At 36.1% G+C, this 22957-nt stretch overlaps 3 protein-coding genes and 1 long non-coding RNA gene across 4 annotated transcripts; 3 read left to right on the plus strand and 1 right to left on the minus strand.

Moving 5' to 3' along the window:
- Window positions 1–296: 296 nt before the first annotated feature.
- On the plus strand, window positions 297–1740 carry LOC113290009. Its single transcript, XR_003331318.1, has 2 exons — window positions 297–934; window positions 1069–1740. It is a non-coding gene; the product is annotated as an uncharacterized LOC113290009 (long non-coding RNA).
- A 7398-nt stretch (window positions 1741–9138) lies between these two features.
- Window positions 9139–11965, plus strand: LOC113290011 (50S ribosomal protein L7/L12-like). The gene is made up of 4 exons (XM_026539477.1): window positions 9139–9375; window positions 10126–10189; window positions 10628–10675; window positions 10936–11965. Exon 4 carries the CDS (start codon window positions 11034–11036, stop codon window positions 11616–11618), a length of 585 nt encoding a protein of 194 aa, XP_026395262.1. The 5' UTR covers window positions 9139–9375; window positions 10126–10189; window positions 10628–10675; window positions 10936–11033; the 3' UTR covers window positions 11619–11965.
- An 836-nt stretch (window positions 11966–12801) lies between these two features.
- LOC113291748 (vinorine synthase-like) lies at window positions 12802–13746 on the plus strand. Its single transcript, XM_026541244.1, has one exon. It carries the CDS (start codon window positions 12802–12804, stop codon window positions 13744–13746), a length of 945 nt encoding a protein of 314 aa, XP_026397029.1.
- A 208-nt stretch (window positions 13747–13954) lies between these two features.
- Window positions 13955–22750, minus strand: LOC113290010 (membralin-like protein At1g60995). The gene is made up of 14 exons (XM_026539476.1): window positions 22445–22750; window positions 22083–22145; window positions 20307–20741; window positions 19903–19984; window positions 18986–19047; window positions 18792–18886; window positions 17790–17869; window positions 17086–17169; window positions 16027–16143; window positions 15775–15860; window positions 15534–15640; window positions 15135–15226; window positions 14948–15024; window positions 13955–14821 (listed from the first exon to the last, which is right to left on the minus strand). Exons 1-14 carry the CDS (start codon window positions 22595–22597, stop codon window positions 14252–14254), a joined length of 2103 nt encoding a protein of 700 aa, XP_026395261.1. The 5' UTR covers window positions 22598–22750; the 3' UTR covers window positions 13955–14251.
- Between the last annotated feature and the right edge of the window lie 207 nt (window positions 22751–22957).

Genomic DNA, 22957 nt, shown 5'->3' on the forward strand with positions numbered 1-22957 from the left:
AATTAGCCGATATTAACTCAATTAGGTTAATTGAACGTTAATTAATAGGAATTAATCTAACAACGATCTAGATACGAAACTAGTGTCATTGAATAGGTCTCGAAAAGTTATGCGTATTGGACTACTCGCACGCGTCATTCGGACACTGGACGAAGAAGATATCACCGGATGCGTATGAAGGGAATATTAGGCATTTATTGACAAACCGACTTGGCTGCCCTTATCCAACGATGGGTGTTGTAGTAAACTCAGTTGGCTTATCATCACGACGTGTCGAAGAGAAAGTCATTTCTATTTTCTTCTTATCTCTTTCTTTCTCTCTTTCCTCTCACACTTTTCTTCTCCTCTTCTGGCGATCTCGATTCAACAGAATTGAGTTTGTTTTGTACGTGGATCTGTAATAAGCTTAGTAAGATGATGGATCGAGTGAGTATGTGCTATGCCGAAATTATTGGAGCTTCAGAAGAAGATGATAGAGTTGTTGCTGGAAATTGAAGTTAGGGTTTTCTGAAGGATGAAGTTGATTGAGGAATTATATGGAATTGAGTATGAAATCAGTTAATTGAAGATGGGTTTTGTATATCGAGAACAAGAAGAAGAATAGGGTGTTCTGTTTCGGTTCACAGGGAAGGATTGAAGGGATTAGGGTTCTGTAATTCATTGAAGATAAGATTAAAGTTGATGAAGAAGAAATTAGAGGGGTGTTCCAGAACACGTTGTAAAGAAGATAAAGGATTTCGTTGATTTGAAGACTTAGCAACTGATTCCTCAATTACAGCGAAGAGTTGCATGGATTTAGGGTTTCACTGGAATTTCGATTAGAGATGAATAATAAGAATTAAGGAGTGGATTTGTCGATTGGTAAACATGGTGAAGTTAACTGGATGTTTATGAATCTGATGAAGAACTAGGGTTTGGTTCTGCAATGAAGAAGGTAACTGTTCTTATTAGTAAATCTATTCAAGTTCATTATTAAGTTTACAAGTCTCTTAATGATTTAAGAATTGAAATGGGTTTGTTGAGTATGTGCTTGAGCTATATTTTGGTTTGAATTGTGCTAAATCACAGGGGAGAAGAGTTAGATGAATGTTAAGTTGATTACATGTGGTGGTTTTTGGATGACTGGTGTTTGTAATCGATGAACTGAATTATTGTGGTTGAACTAGATTGAGATGAAGAAGTGTAGTTGTGAAAAAGATGTTTGATTGGAACTAGTGACAGTTAATGTAAGTTGCAGATTAGTGAGGTTGGTGGCCAGAGATGGGAGTTGTCTGTGTAGGTATGCTTGTAGGGGCTGTGAGTTGAATTGGTGGAGAATTGTAGTGGCTGGTTGAGTTGAAGATTGTTTTAATGTTGAATTGAATGGGTTTAGGTTCGGATAAATGTATAGTTTGTTGCCGAGAGAATGAATATTACAGATTTGTTGATATTGTGTTATTGCAGCTGGAATTTAAATGAGCTATTCAGTGATGAGGCTATGATACTGTGTGTTTATGTTGGTGATCCAATGAGTTGTTGTCGAAGTTATATAGTAATGAATAACAGAGTAGTTACAATGAAGTTGAGTTAGTAGTATGTGAAAAGAGTGAAAGCTTGGAAACTGCAATTGCAGGTAATCTATATTTGAATTTAAAGTGATTCATGAAGTTTTTATGCATTGAATGTATGATTGTAATGTTTCAAATAAAGTTGTATAATTTGGTAGGATTGAAATAAGAAAAAGAAGTTGTTTAGAGTTCAGATTGTAGTGTTTACTGCAGAATGATTATGCACTAGTGTCTTTTGACCTGGGCAAGGGCTTTGACTTGTGTAAAGGATTTAGCCTTAAATCTTACTGTTAACTCAGTTGGCCGTACCTCAACTTAGTGGACCTTGATCACTTGACCGAGTTTGACCATTGACAAGGACTTGACCTTGACTGGACGTGGACTGTTAGTTGACCCCTTATACCGTTAGCGACTGTTAGATTGATCCAGTTGGGCCAGGCCTTGTGTAATGGGTTTGTTTAAGTGGACTTGGGCTTCAGACTAGTTATCTTATATTGATGTTTTGGACCACTTATGGTCCGAATTGACCTTTGCTTCTTCTACAAAGTTGTAGACATTCATAAGACTTAGCTAATAGACTATAGGCACAACCTAATGGTGTTAGTAAATATTTAGATATGCAAGAGATGGATAATGAAGATGTGTTAAACCACAAATGGGCTTAGAAACATTAAATAGACTTGTATGATTCTTGTATGAGTCTTTTGGCTAATCTTTAGAGTGCTTGTGTGATTAACAATTAATCTTTATTAACAACGATCGATCTAAAGAATGAACTAGTGGACTTTGGATCTCAAAGTATGCGAGGCTTGTCATCAAAAGAGGTGGGAATACATTTGACTCTTTTGTAACCATTGTTGTTTCTTTTACAAAAGTTTATATTTAACAAACCATGCATTGTCTGTCTAAGCATTCAATGCTTTATTTAAATTGCATTATGATAATTTTGTTGATTCTTTGAATCTTTCCACGGTTTGGAAAGGACTTATAATGTTTGTTTGTCATATGAATTGTTATGGGAAATACGAATTTCCACTTGTGGTATATAGGATACGCTCCTTCACATTTATACCTAGAGCTTTTATGATATATTGGTCGACAGTTTGCGAGTTCGGAATTGTCGACATCCATATTTACGATTAGGTGCGGATTTGCGAGTTCAGAATTGCACAACCATAGTATACATTATTTGAAGAAGGAGTTTGTTCATATACATGTTTGTGTACTTCTGTGAGGATATGCTCTTTCACATTTATATCTACATGAATTCAGCTTTTATGCTTATATCGGTCGACAGTTTGTGAGTTCGGAATTGTCGACATCCATACATACGATTAGGTGTGGATTTGCGAGTTCGAAATTGCACAACCATAGTATACATTGTTTGAAGAAAGAGCTTGTCCATATTCGTGTTTGTGTATCTCAGTGACTTGGTCACTATTCAATGTCTGAGAAAAACATTATTGTTATTCTTAATCTTTTTTATGATTACTTAGAAGTTAAATGTTAATTATTCCCACTTTCAGTTTTCAGAGACAGATCATAGTTGCGCAGCGAAAGCCACAAGTGTTGACTCCGTTAATTAGTTAACTTTTGTTATGTTTATTATGTTGTTTATTGTATCTGTAAACCAATTGACTATTGTATATGTATCATTTGAGAGAAGTTCATGTATATATATTCTGAGCGGGGTTAGTTTTGGGATAAGTTTTGTAGCATATTTCTTAGTTGAATGTTTAAGTATTTGAATTAGATTCGTAGTGCCTCTTTATTTAGTTAATCTCTTGGATTAGTCAGCTGCTAGCTTAGGGGGCGCTACATATTCAATAGACTTTTATGTGTGAGACAGATAGGTTTATAAAGTCTTCGACTTTGGGTCGTAGCAACTCTTAGTTGTGGGTGAGATCATCTAAGGGAATCAAGTGTGTAGAGTCCTGCTGGGATTCAGAGACGTAAGGAGAGCAGCTACACCTTGATCAGTGTGAGATTGGTTAGGGATCAACTACGTTCCAGTCCGAAGTTAACTTGGAGTAGGCTAGTGTCTGTAGCGGCTTAATACAGTGTGGTGCTCAAATATGGACTAGGTCCCGGGGGGTTTTCTGCATTTTCAGTTTCCTCGTTAACAAAACTTCTGGTGTCCGTGTTATTTCTTTTCCGCATTATATTTGTTTATATAATTGAAATATCATAGGTTGTGCATAATTTCAATCTATTGTGAATTTAAACTTTTGTTGTTGATTTAATTGATTGACACTTGGATATTGGTTTTTGATATCGTCCAATTTATTTCTTATATTCAATCGGGCTCGCAAATTCCTATTTGTTTGATTGCGGATTGAATTGAGAAATTGAGATACGACTCTGTGATATACTTTTCTTAAGATTGAGTCTGACTGTCTAGTTGATTCTCTTGAAAATATATTGGAGTTAGTCCATACAGATTGCTAAGCGAAATATTGGGTGTGGTTGTTAGGGCCCCGCTTTTTCAGTATTCCTTTGGAGTAGCAAGGGTGATTCTTGCGGATTCTTCAATGATCATTAAAGAGCCCTGAGATTTTCGACCTCGTGGTCAGATAAGATTTGGTCCTTACAAATACCTCAATGTACGCTCACTCTACATAACAAGTATCCAAAGAGATCTAATGGTGATACTATTATATCCAACAGAAGAACTTAATCACGAAGAGCCTTATACCTCTCGGAAATCAAATTCAACAATCAAATAAGATTCATCATTCACTCCAAATACCAAAACATAATATAATAGCTTTTCAAAGTAATTTAAAAGAACAGTAAACATCTATGTGTGAGACATGAGTTGCCTGTACATAAATAGGGAATATATTGCGCATGTACAAGCCTATATAATATTGCATGCTATACCGCACCTATATATTTGCTTAAATTAGATATAAAGTTTAGGGCACACATCTGATACCAATCAAAAGGAAACCTTCTCCCTTTCATGCTAACAATATATAAAGATTGTAACCTCTTTCCAGTCAATGGAAAGAATCACATTTTGAAAACAAGTAAATACCCCCAAAACACATATATTAGTTGTTTATAAAGATCCAATCCCATCCCAGAATAGAAAAGGAAACTAGTTTGTATTACACACATATAATACATGCATACACATATCATATAGTAACAAAGATATGCATGGATTTCACAAATATAGATTTGTAAAACAATAATGAATACAAAAGAGTTCGTTATCTATTCCCACCTCTTTTGATGACAAGCCTCGCCTACCTCGAGATCCACAATCTAATGGTTCGTCATTTGGATCGATCGTTGTTAATAATGACTAACTGTTAATCACACAAGCACTCTAATAGATTAGCCAAAAGGCTCATACAAGGCTTATAACATAATCTCATACACTTTTCTAGGTATAGGCTAAGTAATGGTTCTAAGCCCATTTATGGTTCTACACCTTTTCATTATCTATCTTTAGCACATATACAGGTTTACTAGTTCAATTAGGTTGATTATATAGTTTATTAGATAAGCCTTAAGAAGTTCTACAACTTTGAAGAAGCAACCGAAGGCTAATTCGAACCACAAGGAGTCCAAAACATCTAATTAAGAAAACTGCCCCTAACCCCAAGCACATGACCCGCGGGCTTACTCTGATCTGGCCCATCAAACCGGCCCGTTAACAAAAGGTCTGGTCCATCTGAGTCAACTGTCAGTCGCAACGTTCAATGGGTCAATTAACAGTCAACATACAATGTCAAGGCCAAGGTCCTAGTCGATTGGTCAACTGAGTCAAATGGTCAAGGTCCACTGAGTCAAGTCTGGTCAATGAGTCAACTCAGTCAGATAGTTGAGTCAGGTAATTCAGATTCAGTCAGGCATCTGACTAGACAGAAAGGATTCTGGCCTGAGCCACTGGACAGGCCAAGGACACTAATACACAAACACAAGACACAATGTACAATCATGATGTGAACACAAACAATAATACATCAGTCTAAGTTCAGACTGAACAAAAAGCTTATCAAGACGGCTAACGTATTCTACAGCTTCACAAACACACAATCAACTCAACAACACCATATCTACATCAGTTTTACAAATGCAGGCTTTCACTAAGGCCTCTGCCATAACAACACTTTAACCAACAAACTCTATTAACTACTGCTTCAATTCAAACTGTACCTAACCCCTGCAATTGTTTCTAGTTCAGTAACCCAGTTCCATTAGTTGCATCTGTCACTTAACATAATCCCATAACTACTTTTAAATTAGATTATTCATTCACCACACTTCCAGCATTGCAATCCAAATCAAACTCATATTAAACCTTGTAATTCAGTTTAAATAACATCTACTTCATATCCCAATCAACACAAATTCATCCCATTCATCATGACTGCACAACATACCTCAATATAACTTCTTTGCTACAACCTAAACAATATTCATCTAAAGGACTTCAACCATTCCCTGTATCATTCTAACTCAGGCCATAATCTCAACCACATATCTATCTCATAACCATTTCAATTCTCAACTTCATCAACAATCATAAAAACCAGCAAAAGAGAACAAAAATCTACAAGTTCAATTTAAGAAGAACAATTACCTCAACTTAACCTTGTTGAAGCAACGGAAATCAAAATCCTCTTCACCTTGACTCAATTCAGCAACATGTCATCAACCCAATCAATATTCATCCATATCACTATCTTATTAACAGAGTTGAACTCTAGCCTCATCAATTGTTTCTAATCATCATCCTCAAATGAACTTTTAATTTCACAACTTCAAACCCTAACTACTGATTTCTCAATTATTGTTCTTCTTTGAGTCAAATCTTCAAATTGATATTATAAATTTCATGTTCACATCATAACCTCCAACACCCATCCTTTAGTTTATCCTTAATCATCACCCATCATAACTTCAACAAATCTCAGAAACCCTAATTCTTCGATTCATTATTGAATCCACTTCAAAACTTCAATTAAACACCAACCCGTGATTCTTCATCTAGACTATATCTTATCTTCATCTTCAGAACCACAATCAAAATCACAAACCCTAATTTCACTTGCCCCCTTTTTATCTTCTTCTAGGAATCAATCGGCTTCATAAACACCACTACCTTCGTTAAACCAATAATTAACCAAGCTTCTGATGAATCGCTCATACAAACAAGCATAAAACTCTGAATTCGAATTTAATATAAAAAAGAAGAAGAAGAACAGACGGGAAGAAGAAAGAAGAAGAAAATGAGAAATGATTTTCTCTTCGATTCGGCTTTGGTGATTTTCGCGCTTCAACTAATCTGATGATATCTTCTTCGTATGGTATCAGAATGATGCGTTCGAGTAGTCCATTTCGCATAACTTTTCGAGACCTATTTAATGATACTAATTTCGTATCTAAATTATTAATTAGAAGCTATGTTAACTAATCGAGTCATTAGCGGATAATTCATCTCTTGATCATCTCTTGATCATCTCTAGATCGACTCTTGGTCGGTCTAATAACGTTGACGAGCTTGAGGGTCCTTACATGAGCCCCTAAACCGTTCTTCGCCAACAACTTTTTTTTTCAAAAAAATTGTCGCAAATTTGTAACAGTGCTTTTATGAACGAAAAATTATTACAAAGTACTTTTGTGAAAGAAAGAAAAAGAAGCAATCTTAACTGAGGCTACCGTTCTTGGCTACTGCCGACAATTTTCTTTTTTCCGCAAGTTTGTTACAAAGTGATTTTGTGAAATAAAATTGTTACAAAGTGCGCTTTTATGAAAGACGAGTCTATAGTGGTAGATGACAGTAGCCGACAAAGTTGAGAATCCAAATCTTCCTAACCTTATCATTCTTAGTACTAAAATACCTAAACTAGTAATTAAAAATCCAAGATTCGTCTAAAATCTTGGAAATACGAGTGAGACGACAAAAGTACCTCTAAAATCTTGATATTCCCGACTCAGGTCAAGTTTAACCGTAAGTATAATTCCTTCTACAAAATTTTGTAGTGCGAATCCACTTTCCATTTACCCATTCTTGATGAACCCTCATCTTCGACTTTCGGTATGCAATTTCTTCTCCAGTGGAAGAAAAATAAACAGAGTATATTGAACAATCTTCACCGGTATGTTTGATTCGAATTGGATCTTTTTTAGTAATTCTGCCAACCCGCCATCCGTCTTTATCGTTAACATCGACTTGGTCGTAAATATTGAAATATGAAGCCTTAATAAATTTTAGCAGCTTGAACGATCTCTCTCAACAAATGCTTCTCATTGTTTTCATATAAAATTTTGAATTCAACTAAAAACTCATTCTGCTCGGTTTGTTTAATTATTGTTGCTTCAATATATGAGCCTAATAACCGCTTTTGTTTACTACTTACTTCAACCAAATCTCCACGATGAAATCTAGCCGTTGTTGTTAAAAATAGTATGGTACGAGGTGATCAATCTACTAAATCTCTATTCTGACAAATAGATAACTCAGAAATCAAGTACCAGTAAAAATACAAAAATTAGAGAAAAAACAAATGCCTAAAGACCTGGAATTATAGGTGATAAAGCTCTTCTTATATGAAAAGTTATTTTTAAAAAAGAAAGAAAAAAAAACTCACACAAATAATAAGACAGAAAATCAACAAACTTCACAAAAAAATAAAGTCGGCAGAAAAATCACACAAACAAGCAAGAAATCAACAAACTCACACAAAAAACAAGATTGACTGGGAGGTTCAAGCTGCACCAACTTCAATCCGGATCAAGTACGGAGCGCCTGTTCTCCGATACAACCAGAGCCTCGAGGTGCCTTTTCGTTACACCGCCTTTAACCGTCACACCGAAAGATTACCTCCTCTCTCACAAAACCTACACAAGCTTATGCTCTTTTCTGTTTTTGCACCTCCTTATATAGGGTAGCATACCGTGAGAATCCTCTAGGATTAGGAAACCTAAAACTTGGGAAATACTCCAAAAGACACCGTCATCTAACTTTCCTAACTTAAGTTTACATACCATAAGAGCAATTTCTATGGCAATGAACAAAAATCTTTTTTTTGTTGAGCCACGTGGATGAACAATCTGTGCTTTCCACTATGAAAAAGTGGAGCAAAATGAACAGATTTGGTTTTCCAAGGTCCCACTAATATTTCTTTTTAATATAAAATATTTTATAGGATAAAGATAAAATATAAAATAATATATTTGGTGAAATAAAATAGGATAAAGTAAGATAAAAAGGGATAAAGGGAATAAAAAAATAGTAAAGTAATTGTTGGAAATCTAAAATTGTACTGGGCGAGGGAGGAATACGCGTCAGCGTTTTTTTTTTCAACACCCGAGATTTTCCTTCCAACTTTCGGTCTTTCCACGCTCGCCCGTTTCTACATCAAGCGCGCGCTTGATCATCCATCTCAATGAACAAACCAACACATTTGTTGGTTTGTACATCCATTTTTCATGTTTGTTTGTACGTCTTTTTGGTGTTGAGTCCATGGGAACAGCTCTCACCCCGAAAATTTCCTTCAACCACGCCTGTGCTACACCCTTACGCTACATTCTATATCTCAGCATAGACACCAATCCCGAGAATAACTCCAGCGTTTCACGTTTAAAAACTCGCCTTGGGTTTTTAGGGTTTTAAACACCAAATTTTTTAGCAATTAAAATAAAAAAACCGTTCTTTCACTTAGACTGCGAATCATTTAGATGCAGGATCTACTCTGGGGACAGTCTTAAATTTCAATCTCTCAACAGCACCAGCACGAGCTGCTGCACCGTTCATTCCACAACCGCCAAAGGAGTTTCTGAGCATTTCCTCCATTAAATTCATTTAGAGGTACACAACTTTCCTACCAGTAAATTCGTCGTCTTTGATTCAAATTGCTGATTGGAGTATGTTAATTGAATTACAATATATCTCAAAGTTATGATTAGTGATTATCAAACTAAAGTTTCTGGTTAGGGATTTAGTTACATATTTGGATGCCCTTCTTCTGTTTGTTAAAATCTCTCTTAGAATTTCCTTCATTTCCTCCCAAGAACCTCAATATATTAGTAGTAGAACTCACTTAAAGATCAAACCTTTTCTTGTGTTTTCTTTTCATGTCAGCAGAAATAATCCATCTTCACAGGTAATGTCCTCTTTCTCTCCGTCTCCGTCTATTTATGTTTTATTGGATCCTCTTCCTCGTTGAAATGTTATGGAAGATGATTATGGCTCTTGTTCGTCGGTGATTTTTTTTTGGTCACGAGTGTTGATAAATTGCAATTTTTATGTGAAATTCTACTTTTTATTTTTTGTATATAAACCAAGGAGTTGATCCAACCATCCACGGAATACCCTTTGGTATTATGTTTTTTAATTCGATCTGGTTGTTTAGATTGGATGTTTATGTGCTCGTGAAACAATGTATATGTGATCCTAACCATTATCAGAATTAGTAAAAAGTAAATTTGGAGGAAGAATTCAGTGTTTTTCGGTATAATTTCTTATTGGTTTTATGGACTACATTTTGGTGGACTACTCTAATTGTATCTGATTTACTTATTTCTGTTTCAATTGTGTATATGCATTCATTTGGTTCAGTCGTCTCTTCGGTTCAAAGAAAATCACGGAGTTGGCGTCTCATATCGCGTTATTGCAAGTGCAGGTCAGTTCATCATCAGTATATAGTGTTTAATGGTTGTATGCCACATTTCAGTTCTATCTTTGACTAGGTGTGTTATGATTTTGGATGCCACATTTCAGCTAGCTAGCTTTACCTTTAAGGCACCTGCACAGGAGTTTGAATATTTTTGACATTGTGTTAAGGACTTGAGATGTGCCGGAGGAGTCGGATGAGTTACTCCATACACCAGCCAAACGAATTTCTGCCTCTTTTCAGTTTGTTGAAAAAAGAAGAAACAATATTTCTCATACTGTTCACTTGATTCTGTTTCAAACTTCGGCATATAACTTGACTATGACACCTATTACCAGATCATTGAACTTTGGCTAATTATACGTTGTGTGAAACTGCGAATGAAATTTTCACTGTTTGATCTGGTATTTAGCCATTTTTTTGATGAACTTTTTTGATTTTCTTCAGGAACAGGAGTATGGAGTTTAGTGCGTAAAAGAGGTATTGAGCTTACAGGTAAAAAACAATACCTTGGACGCTATTTATTACCATAGTGACTCACTGCTTGACTTACCTATCAGCATATGCAATGTTATGGTACAAATTCTAATTGTGTGTGCATTTCTAAACTTGTTTCTGAGTTTAGCCTTTATTTTTTCCTCATTGGTCCTCATATTTCAGGTGTATTAAATATATTTACCTTTAGAAAGTAAAAAGGTTAGAGGATATTTTTGTATACAATTGCATGACATGTCCTGGTTTCTCTGAATTTGTAGGCAAAAGGTGTTACATATATAGCCTATTGTATTTGCGGGGAAAGGGAGTGAGAATCGCTGCCTGCATCTCATGAAAAGTTGTTTTCCCCTTATTTATTATGATGAAGCTCATTCCATTTCTCCGAACTACTCGTATCCCTCCCACTCTCCTGGAAAAAGTTGGTCTGCCGCAATGTCGTTTCATCCATAAGTACGTTCCCAGAGATCCAAAGGATCCGCCAAAGCTTTATAGATACCCAACTTCCTATGATCCATATGGCCCTAGACCCCCACCATCTGACAAGATCATTCAGCTTGCTGAACGTATGGCTGCCTTACCTCCCGAAGAACTCGCACAGGTTGGTCCCACTTTAAGAAACAAGCTACATCATCCTAAAATGCAACGAATTGACTCAGAATGTACGGGCCTTGGTTCTCAAGGCGGGGCTTCTGCTGGGCCTGCAAAGGTAGAAGAGAAGAAGGCAGAGAAAACAGCATTCGATGTTAAGCTTGAGAAATTCGATGCGGCCTCAAAGATCAAGGTTATCAAAGAGGTTAGAGCATTTACTAGTCTAGGATTAAAGGAGGCTAAGGAACTGGTGGAGAAGGCGCCTGTTATAATGAAGCAAGGAGTTACCAAGGAGGAGGCTGACGGTATTATAGAGAAACTCAAAGCGATCGGGGGTGTCGCAGTGATGGAGTGAAGTGATGGACTTCTGTGCAGGCATGATGTATGATAAAAATGTCGTGACGCACAAATTTCCCGTAAGTTGAACGAGTTCTCACCCACTAACTCAACATCGAAGAATAATTTTGTAGAGCTGATTTCAGGCATACTGTAGTTTATAAAACTGCAATCCTAGAAACTTCGGCATCTGGAGAGAAGAATTTTTTATTTTTATATTCTCCTGATTATGATGACAATTAATAATTTATTTTTTATTTTTATATTCTCCTGATTATGATGACAATTAATAATTTGGGAGTTCAGCTTGGTAGTCTGTCGTCATCCTTTCTTTTGGTAGAACTGCAAGAAATGCTAATATTTCTATTTTCTTTTTACGCATTCAAATGGAACAGTCAGAAATATAATTTTTGTTCAAGTCCTCTCTCTTTGGCTGTGGTGACTAGTGAGATAACCCGATCCCACTGTATGACAAAGTTTTCTTCTTCTCTTTTTTGCCTCTGCCAGCACTTGGCGAGATTGGCCAATGGTTTCATTCAATGTCATTATCCAAAATATTTTACTCATGAAAGTTCTTGTCTTTTCCACTCCTTGAAGGATCATGCTAGAATAATTTACTTGTAAATTACAGTTTTTTTCCACATCTCGTACCTAATTGTGACACCAACTTTTTCTTAATTATTAGTATTGGTTTTACCAGAGGAATATGCTCTCTGCCCCTCTGGTACATGAATCTGCTATGACTCTCCAGAACTAAGCTGATTGTTGTTCAAGGTCATCTTGATGATGAATGGGATCATGAAAGTTGAATTAGTTTTAAAAGAAAACATCAAACCTTCATGCCCAACTCCATCTCACCTAAAGTCCTTCAAACTATCCTTTCTTGATCAGCTTGCTCCTTCATTTTATGTTTCTCTCCTTCTTTACTACTGCAACGACAACAGCAAAAGGGAGAGCCGTGAAATAGATGATCGTTGTAGAGTAATTAAGAAATCGTTAGCTGAAACCTTAACCAAATTCTATCCGTTGGCTGGTAAGGTTATTGATAATAGGTACGTAGACTGCAACGATGATGGCGTTGACTACTTCGAAACCAAAGTAAGCAATTGCCAACTCTCTCAGCTCATCCAATACCCTGATTCTATGCCCGAGTGCGAGAATTACTTCCATGCGATCCATATCCCCCTGACATATCATCGATGATGAATAGGCCCCTGTCCGTCCAAGTAAATGTTTTCGACAATTGTGGCGGCATAGTGATTGGTCTGTGCATCTCTCACAAGCTAGCTGATGGATCTTCAATCATGGCTTTCATCAACGATTGGGCTACTGTTGCGCGCGGTATTTCTAGTAATGATCATTGTCGGCAAATAAAAGGTCCAACTTTTGAATTGCAATCTCTTTTTGCAGGGAAAGACTTACCAGGTTCTACTCCCCCAACCTTACTTGTGACAGATGAAGTATTAGTTGCTAAGAGTCTCGTGTTTGGGGCTTCCAAAATAGCTGAACTCAAGGCAAAAGGCATAATCCGTGAAGAATCCAGTGATGCTGTAGAACAGTGCCAGCCAACTCGTATTGAGGCCCTGTCGGCTCTTATATGGAGGTGTTTCATAGATATAGATCAAGCCAAAAACAAGGGATCTGCTGCAGTAAGCGATTACGAGGCGGCACATGCAGTAAATATGAGGACCAGGATGGTTCCATCGTTGCCAACAAACTCTTTTGGGAATATGTATACCATGTCGCGTGCAATATGCGTTGTGATGAATGACGAGTGCACTGCCACACGAGATCTCGATTTGGTGGGAAAAATCAAGGATTCCTTTAAGAAAATCAACAGTGACTATGTAAGAGAACTGCAAAGTTCGGATACCGGCTTAAGTGCCATGGAGACGGACGGAGAAAATAGGTTAAGGGGTCAAACAGTGAAGCTAAACTTCAGTAGTTGGTGTAGATTTCCAATATATGAAGCAGACTTTGGATGGGGAAAGCCAACATGGGTAGGTGCTTGTACTGCACCTCTGAAGAATCTTGTTTGGTTGAAGGATACTAGTTCAGGAGATGGAATTGAAGCAACAGTTATCTTTGGTAAGAATGAAATGGCTGAATATGAGCGTCATGAGGAACTTTTAGCATACATTTCTTAACTATAGATCAATCATGTACGTTTCACATCGTTCAGTTCAATTTGGCTCTACTTCAACTATTTTCATGTAGTCTAAAGATTATCATAATAAAATAATATGAACCCGATTTCCTTTCTTGAAGTTGTCCTACTCCTCCGTTATATGCTTCTCTCCTTTTTTTCCTGTGCAATTATGAGTGGAGATTTAACAACAGCTGCAGCAATATGAATAACAAAAACCATAAATGTGACTTTGATGAGATTAGGTGTTTATGTTTTATAAGAATTGAAAACTGAAAATAAAGGTTTCTTAGAAAGTTTTTATATACTAAGTTATTTACATACAAATGTATCTTGACATGTGTAATTTTTGCTGCACCCAAATTTGGGAACTAAATAAAGTTCATACGCTACACTCGGAAAATTACATTTTCGTCATCCTCAGAAATTTCTGCAGTATAGAGCGCCAGTGAATGCACATAACGTATCAAAAGAATGCAACACCAATTTTCTTCCACCGCAACGTTTCATTGATCTACTGTGGTTCCTGTGGAAGAATTCAGCCTTGCAGGTGCAACAGTGGGTGTGGATGAGGTGTTAATCTCTTGTTGCCGAGGAGAATCTGGGTACACTTGGCCTTGATTATCTCTTACATCTCTGAAAAGGGAACGGAACGAGCTCAAGCTTTCTGAAGAAGCACCTCCGAGGATACCCAACAACAGAGAACTGATTGGATTCAACGAGCTAGGATTAGCAGCTCCTGAAGTTGGAGGTGGTGGTTCCTGTGACTGCAACTGTGAATTGTTGGGTCTTTCATTAAGTCCGCGAAAGGATTCTGATGCACCAGTACGAATGTCATTTGGTGGGATCCCAGCAGGGACAGTTACAGGAGTAGGAACTGCAGTAGAATCAGATCTCTGCCCATGCTCGGTAGAATGCTGATTATTGACATGAAGTGGGACTGGAACTGGGTTCCTCATGTTTAATCTCGCTATGTGAAGCGTTGAAGCAAGGATTGTCGATGAGGTAATGTGTATGTTTGGTTGCTGCTGGAAATGAGTTCGTCTGTTCTGTATAAATCTTTGCAGAGCAGGGACCTAATAATGGAAAGATAACGATGAAGGTTCAAAAGCACCAGGAGCATAAATCAAGCAATTAGGCATTTAGGCTACTTCCAATTCGACACTACATAGTTTCAGGTTATGCATTTTAGTCAAATTTACCTCAAAGCGGTTCCAGAAGTACAATATAAGGTGCTGCATGAACACTGCAGTAGTTGCGAAGGCCAAGTATGAAAAACCTAAGAAAACATAACGTTCAATTACTCGTGGGCAATGAAATTGACCTCAGACAATTAAATTTAATATATGTAAAAGAACTATTTACTGATGAGGAACGGGAGAAGCATACCATATGTATAAGAAAAGAAATAAATGTGAAACACTAGGAAGTAGAGCAAGAAGAAACGCGGGAAGAACTTCATTGATATGGGTGTGCGAACACTGCAAAAGTAAAACCATGTATGTGAATTTGAAAATATATGGACGTAAAAAGGTTTCACAGAAAGGACTAATAATGCTAGCTCAGACGCAGACTCAATATTAATCAACTTTGTGATCGTCTTATACTTGACAAGTTACCCCCTTTGGTGAATAACAAAAAAGGAAAAGGAAAAGTTGCCAATTAAAATGGCTAGATGCTATAATGGGAGTATCCGACTTAAGTTTGCTGGTAAAGGAAACTACATATCTCATCTATGTGTTTGTGCGTGTGTGTGTGTGTGTGTGAGAGAGAGAGAGAGAGAGATACCTGATCAGTGTAAATAATTCACATAACCAGACAAGAATTAAGACCATGAAAGCCAGGAGTTGATCATCGTAAAACTCGAACAGGAAAAAGAGGATGCCGATCATAATCTGCAGAGTCAATTTTAAAATAAGAGCAGGAGAAGAAGTACAGGAAAATATGGGCTCTACATATCAAAAATACTAGCAACACCGGTGATGACATTAACATAAGCAGAATAACAAGATAACAAACATATATTTACCGGAACAAAGACCAGCGACTCAATTACATGCACAAAGATCAACTGGAAAGTCGGGAGTTGATGTCGGGCATGGTGTTGAAGCTGCACTGTGGTAAATTTAAATGACGAAGGAAGTTGGGAGTCAAATATGCAATTCAAAATTTCTAGTATACTACATACTGAGACCAGACTCAATAGGACAGGAAAAAAGTATGGTCTCCAAGGACCACATAAGCAGATACATGTATAAGTAAAGACAGAGTGCAGCTGTACCTGTGAACTTCAGCATCCGAGTCTGGGTTTCCCTCAGCGTAAATGACACTGACATCGTCGTTGTGAAGAAGACAAAGAGCGACATAATGAGCACACCGCACTTAGTTACGAGATAGTCTGGATGGAGAAGAGACCAACAAAAGTAACATCCCATGTAACTATATCATTTATATATAAACATTACAGTACACTTCTTAATTTCGTTAATGGCTTTAAGTATCTTAGTACATTGGAGGGATTTATTTTGAATGATTTAAAATGGAACAATTGCTACTCTCCATACCTTGTGTAGTAGTGTGATATTTTTATTACGTCTTGCATGCTTTACAGTTGACATTTATGCTTTTACACTAACTTTTTACTTTACAAAGTTGATTTACTCCCAAAAAATCCACGAGCAAGAATGTTGAGAAATATTTTAATGATGGAAGATGCTTTAAATTTGTTTCAGGCATATTTTATGTACTCCCCGTAAAAAAAATGAAATAATAATAATAATAATAACATAAATACATAACAGAATGTTGTATTTAATTGCCAGCTTTTTTTTATCCAGATACAGTTTATTACATTACCAAGTGTGTAATAAATCATGTTCACATACGTGTATACTCTGCATTACTGCTATCGTTGCTTGTAAGCCTTATATGAAAAGATTGCAGAATATGAACTGTGCAACGCAAGATATTCTAGGAGCCACATTATGGCTAAAAAATCTAATTAGGAATGGAAGAAGATCTACACATGGGACAAGGTGTTGACATGCATTACATACTGACGTAGAGTTGAGGGATCCTATATTTTGAGTTTTAATGGTTCAGAAGGTTACTTTTCTAAGTATTAGCATGAGAGGTTTTTGGTTCTTGTATAAGTATCATGTCTGTGTTCAACACGTACAAGGAGCAAAAATGAAAAATCTTGAATTTTTTATTTTACAACCTAGCCAACAGCTGTGCTACTGGACTTCCCTTCACACACTAACCCACAGAAATGCCAAAAAAACTTCACCAGAATATATGAGTTTCTTAGTATAGTAAGAAGTGAATTCAGAAGACAAACCTCCGAATTTGGTAGAACCTTCGGTTACTTGGTGTGCATAACTAAGATCATAGAATTCCTTCGTCTGATAGTTGTACAAATAACCTGCATGGAATACCAAATGCATCAAGCAATGAGCAACCAAGACAATTGCATGCATAATAAACTTTATTAACATAATCCTCTAAGGAAAATAATTATGATCTGGTATTATGTCTCCTTATTGATGACATTTGTAAGAACACAACATTGCAGCCAAAAAAAGATACGACAATATCACACTACTGTAGCACAAAACAAAAACTAGGAACAACGATCTTAACAGGATATACATTACAGTGGACCAAAGAAAACTAGGGTCTTCCCAATTCAAAAGGCAAGATAAGGTGGGTTCTAATCTTAAATAACAAGAATTACTATTTAACTAATTATCAATTTGAGTCTTCTATAAATTCTTCTAAGGTGACTCATGTACCAAACAAACAAAGGTGCACAAAATACGAAAATTTCATCCCCTTTTGCTGCACAGATCAAGCCACTGCATGACCGGCTGTACCTATCCCCATATGAACAAGTTCAGATAAACGATAGCTTTCACATTTTATCAAGAAGATATTAATAGGATATGAAAAACATCCTAATTAGAAAGAATAAATTATATATAAAAAAAAAAATTACTCATAGCATTACCAAAGGATTTCAGACTGGAAGTAAAATGTTATTACCTTGACCAGGAGAGCTCAACAAACTATTCATTAAAATTGTATCATATCCGACAAATCTGTTGATGATAAGTTGCTGCCACCTGTAAAAAATGCTTAATGAATATTCTGTGATGATTTTATACTTCCTTGCTCAGAAGAACTCAATTAATTGTTTATCAAAATTTATACATGATATATCCAACGGGTCTTTTTATGAGAAGTTATTGGACCTGTAAGATAAAAAGAGTTCCAACAATGGAGATGAGACGCACAGAAGCTGTTTTCAAAACAGTAACAACAAGCATTACCACAAAACATCAAAATATTACAATGTGCCAAAATTTTCAGAAGTAAATCATCAACAGAGTAAAGGTAGATTCAAAGTGAAGCTTCAATCCTAAAATACGATTTTATTCTGAATGTCATGTTCTGTGCCAACGTTCAGCTTGATATCTTGCTTCTTGAGGTTGTCTCAATAGTTTTAACTGTTTCTCATTTTCTTGTAATTTCTTCAGTAACTTTAAATTATCCATTAAATTATTAATGGCACTCAGTACATTTCTCAAAACTCGACATGATTGAATAATGGTTGAAGGTATATGTGGTGCCACACTATCAAAGGTTAGAGATAGAATGACAACAAAAAAATGTAGGTTTGGTGATTCCCCTGTTTCAGGTGAGGTCCCAATGTATTTGTTAGAGTTCTTTTTTTTTTTGTTAACTAATTACATCGTTTTTCTCGCTCTATAGGTTCACGGGCAGAGACACCTTAAATTGTTAATTTAAATTATATAAAAATAAAAAAAATAATAGTTTTAGTCGAAAATTAAAATGGACTCCACAGCTATCCGTAGCTAAAAGTTACAAGCTTGGTGATTTTTTTTTTTTTTTTCATATATTTAGTTAATGCATGGACTTCCCCTAGAAGTAACTGTGAAATGATCACTATACTGCTACAGAAAATAAAGATCACACAAGTCGGACAAACTATGATAATTTAAAGAGATATAAAGAATTAGGAACCTGTTTCCAAGGCAAGAATGTCGAGCAGAAATGCTAATGTTAACAGTGCGTATGTTGCTTCGAGATTTAGCATCTTCAGACAGCAAGAAATAACCCTGCGAAACAAAGCTAAATATGTAGTAGTGTTGACAAGGTGGAAACGTGTACAACATATCATTTTTATATTTTTCCTAGTAAAAGTATGAGGTGATTACCTTCTCCACGGTATACAAATAAGTAGGCTCAAAAGATTTCCCTCTCTTCTCAAGCCATTGAACTGTGAAAAGCAGCAGAAGTGTGCAACTCAGCCATCCAAGATAGAGAAAAGGCAATCAAGATTAAAAATAACCAAGATATAAGCGGCAAGACCAGAGAGTCTTTTATTACATATGCCCTTACTGCGAATTGCGAAATATATATATTGGATTCTTAAATGGATAGCATCAAAATCAGAGAAGTTAACTGTAAACACTTACAAACCTAAACGGTGAGGCCAAAATGTGGCCCAGTTACTAGAAGTGAGAAATAAACAAAGTATATAACACATTGCATAGAACATGAAGTGACAGCCAAGGCAAAAAAGAAATCACATTAAGCAATGCAAAAATAGAAAGTTGGGTATCCTGACCATCAACTTGTGATTTCCCTTTTTAAAATAATTTATTCAAATATCAAAAAATGAAAATAAAAAAGGTTAATGAGGGAGCCAAAAAAACTCAAAATTAGTCCAGCGATTTAAGGGAGATTGTTATTTTCTGTGATCCAAACAATATGTTTAGCATTTGGCCACCAATAGATTTTTTTAACAGTTGAAGAAAATCATTAAAGAAAACTCCAGAGCAGAAAAAATGTAATTCCCAGTGAATTGTTAAACTTCGACCACTAAGTTCATCTATGAAGTCAAATCATCTGGATTAGAAGTTCAGTGAACACTAAAGAAGTCCCAGCAATTCAGGCGCGCTGTAGGTTCAACGTAAGACATCCAATAATAATCACTTCTAGTCAAGTAGGGTATAACTCGCAAGTGCAACTGACTGAATAAGTAATTAACTAATTATGATACGTAAATAAAACAAAAGAATGCTAAAAATACATTTTGATAGTTAAATAACTTAAAAGGGATGGAGATTACCTGCAAATGAGTTAATCTTATCCAAGTGAAACGTATGCAACCACTTGGGGACATCTATAGGCATGTTTGTTCCTGCAACACTCTGCACCAAAGACTTTAATTAGAAGAAAGAATTTTGTTGTTCTCACTGCAAACATTAGTGATTCAAATTTTGTTCAACTTGGTGAGTCTCAATAAAGTACAACTTTGTGTCCTAGGTAACTTTATATCCTAAATAGACTGCATTTTCAGTTTCTTTAAAAACAATATCAAACACCTGCAAACCAACTTTGGATTTTCAAAAATAGATGTAGAGCTAACATGCTATGCAATTGACAGCTCAAGATAATAACTGGGAAGCTGTTTAGCAAGTAGCAGAATAGTGCAACATGCAAACTAAAAAGAAGTGTCGTGTTTTTAGTTACCCTTAACTGGCTGATGCTCCACAAGAGATGTTTTACATTTACCCACAAGGAAGAGAAACGCCTATGCCATTTCCCACAGAGGCGCATTATTACAGATTTAAAGGACTCCATGGCAGACACAGGCAGACTGTGGTCTGGATCTTCGGCATCAACCTTTATATCCATCTCATCAACATCTGTCTTAGATCTGCTACCAGAGTCAACTGAGCTATCACCTTGAGATGCTACATATTCGCCGTCTGTCTTCCAAGATTTTAACACTAATCTACTTCTCCTAGCTCCTGACCCTATCCAGTGTGACCAAAACTTTGCACCCAAAGACATTAATCCGTCTCCATTTACGTTTTGAACTTCCAAGTTATCTGTCGACAGTTGAGGATCTAATTCTTCAAATTCATTCGATTCAGATGCACTCAGTAACCCAATGCTGGTTATCTGTAAGAGAAGAGGAAAATTTTGGAAGTATTCTTATCATTTCTATGATAATTTAGCTAGGAAATCATACGATTAAAGTACAAGAATAGACACTAGAGATTCACAGAAAATTAATTTCTTAGACAGCATTTGTCCTATGAATGTGGACTTCAACTAAGTTATTTTACCCGTTTTATGAAATAGAATTACACGCAGCAGCATTGCATAGACAGCTGAAACGATATATTAACACAAAAAACACAGAAAGTCATTTCGACTCAGAACTAGTGGTTTATTCTATTTCTACTCGTAGGGCTAGGCTTGTATTATCCGGCTGATGACTCAGTCTTTCGTTTCATCAAAAGTATGTCCAATAATCTTAATCAGGCCCCTGTTGCTCTACCAAACATCATGTACTTCATAAGGACAATCATATATAACTAAGGTGCCCTAGTAAGAATCTTCTGTGAAAGTATCTTGACTTCTTTAGAAAGATCCCCGCCACAGTTTATCTCCCGGTAATCAATCATTTATCACCAGCAAGGCAGCAACCGTGATGATCTTGATATATTTCCACCTTTATGTTGCGTTCCCTTGATTTAAAAAGTTACTCAACACACCTATATGGGAAAGAAGCTCTTCTCAAAGGAGAATAATATCATAACTCCATAAAACAGATCCAATGTTTAAATTAAAGCATGTGACTTGGGTGAATCACACCATGATGATTTAAGTGTCAGTGATTTGAAGGGGAGATACCAACAGCTTCTATGCGTTACTATCATTTTGAGAAAGAAATGACTAAGCCTTATGTGTCGGTCTTATGTGCTTCAGGGTCAATATGAAAATTTCAGTTTTAAACCGGAAGCAAAACAAAGATACAAACACCAAAAATGGGAGTCTTCTTAGGCCTCTGCATTTACATAGAGTCAATTGTAAACAGAAGTATATGATTAAGCTAGAAAATGTGGAATGATATACAACTGGTTCAGTACTGGAAGGAAAAATAACAATATTTTCCAGAAAATCACAAAAAGAAAAATCATTAAACACCGGAGAAATGTACTAGAACAACTAACTCATCTTCAACATTCCCGATAAGTTAAAAAAAAAAATCTATTTAACAAGTCTAGAATAAGCAGTGCTAGGCACTAGGTTTACCTCTAGACACTAATAATTCTCTTCTTTCCAAACATAACCTTTACTAGCTAAAATATCATCGGAGAAGTTAGTTTCTCTAAAAACAATGCCTAAACCTGATCTGATCAAAGCTTCTACATAAGCTACTTCACCTATCCAATACTAGCCATGGGAAGAATTTTATAGGTAAAACAAAACTAGAATGTAGCATAGAAAGCATACCTTGATGTGAACAAGTTGTGCATCTGATGTTTCAACAAGAGAAAGCTCACTTGAACAGCCAGGCTATAAACACAAATACAAAATCAAGCATTCAGAATCTAAAAATCATTCCAGAATAACAAAATTGAATGTCTGGCATAGTAGTGGCGCAGTATTTGTGAGTCAAAGGTGCAAAGTTTCTCATTGCTTGGTGAAGTATAAGAATTCCAAGACTTCACAAAACCAATAGTTATCAAAGAAGATGGAAGAAAAGTTTATTTACTAATGGCGATGCCCCAATTACATGATTCATTCAGTGCAATAACCTAAAAGTAAAAAATAAATAAATTTTTTTTTTTGGGAAATAGAGATTAAAATTGTACCTGTTGGACATAATTGGCGTGCAAGACAACCAACAAACAGAAAAGAAAAACAGCAACAATCAAATAGAAATATTCAAGAGTAGCTCGTATTCTTGGTGTTAGCATCTGTGAGAATCGTTCTTGAACCCGTATGAAGGTTTGTTCTGGATCCATCACTAACTAATTAGGGTTTTTCTCTTTACAATCCAGAGAAATCGATACTGATTTGATTAGAATTTTAGAGTTTTTTGGGTTGGAGATGCTCGTCGTCCATGACTACGAGATAGACTGTTGTTCAAGATATGTAAAAAAAAAATGTTTAGAAAAAAAAACAAGAGGGGAAGAATTTACGCGCCGAGCTAAGCTGAGTTGAGGGGAAAATGTTTAGAAAACGAGCCGTGACGTCCGTTTAATCGGTCGGTTGAAGAAAAAATGGCCTTACAGGAAAATACGGAGTATTTTTTTTTTCCCTCGAGGGACTTGGTTGAAGAAAAAATGGACCTATAAGTTTTGATAAACGTATAAGATAAATAA

Source organism: Papaver somniferum, chromosome 6, assembly GCF_003573695.1.
Source record: "Papaver somniferum cultivar HN1 chromosome 6, ASM357369v1, whole genome shotgun sequence".
Lineage (NCBI taxonomy): Eukaryota > Viridiplantae > Streptophyta > Magnoliopsida > Ranunculales > Papaveraceae > Papaver > Papaver somniferum.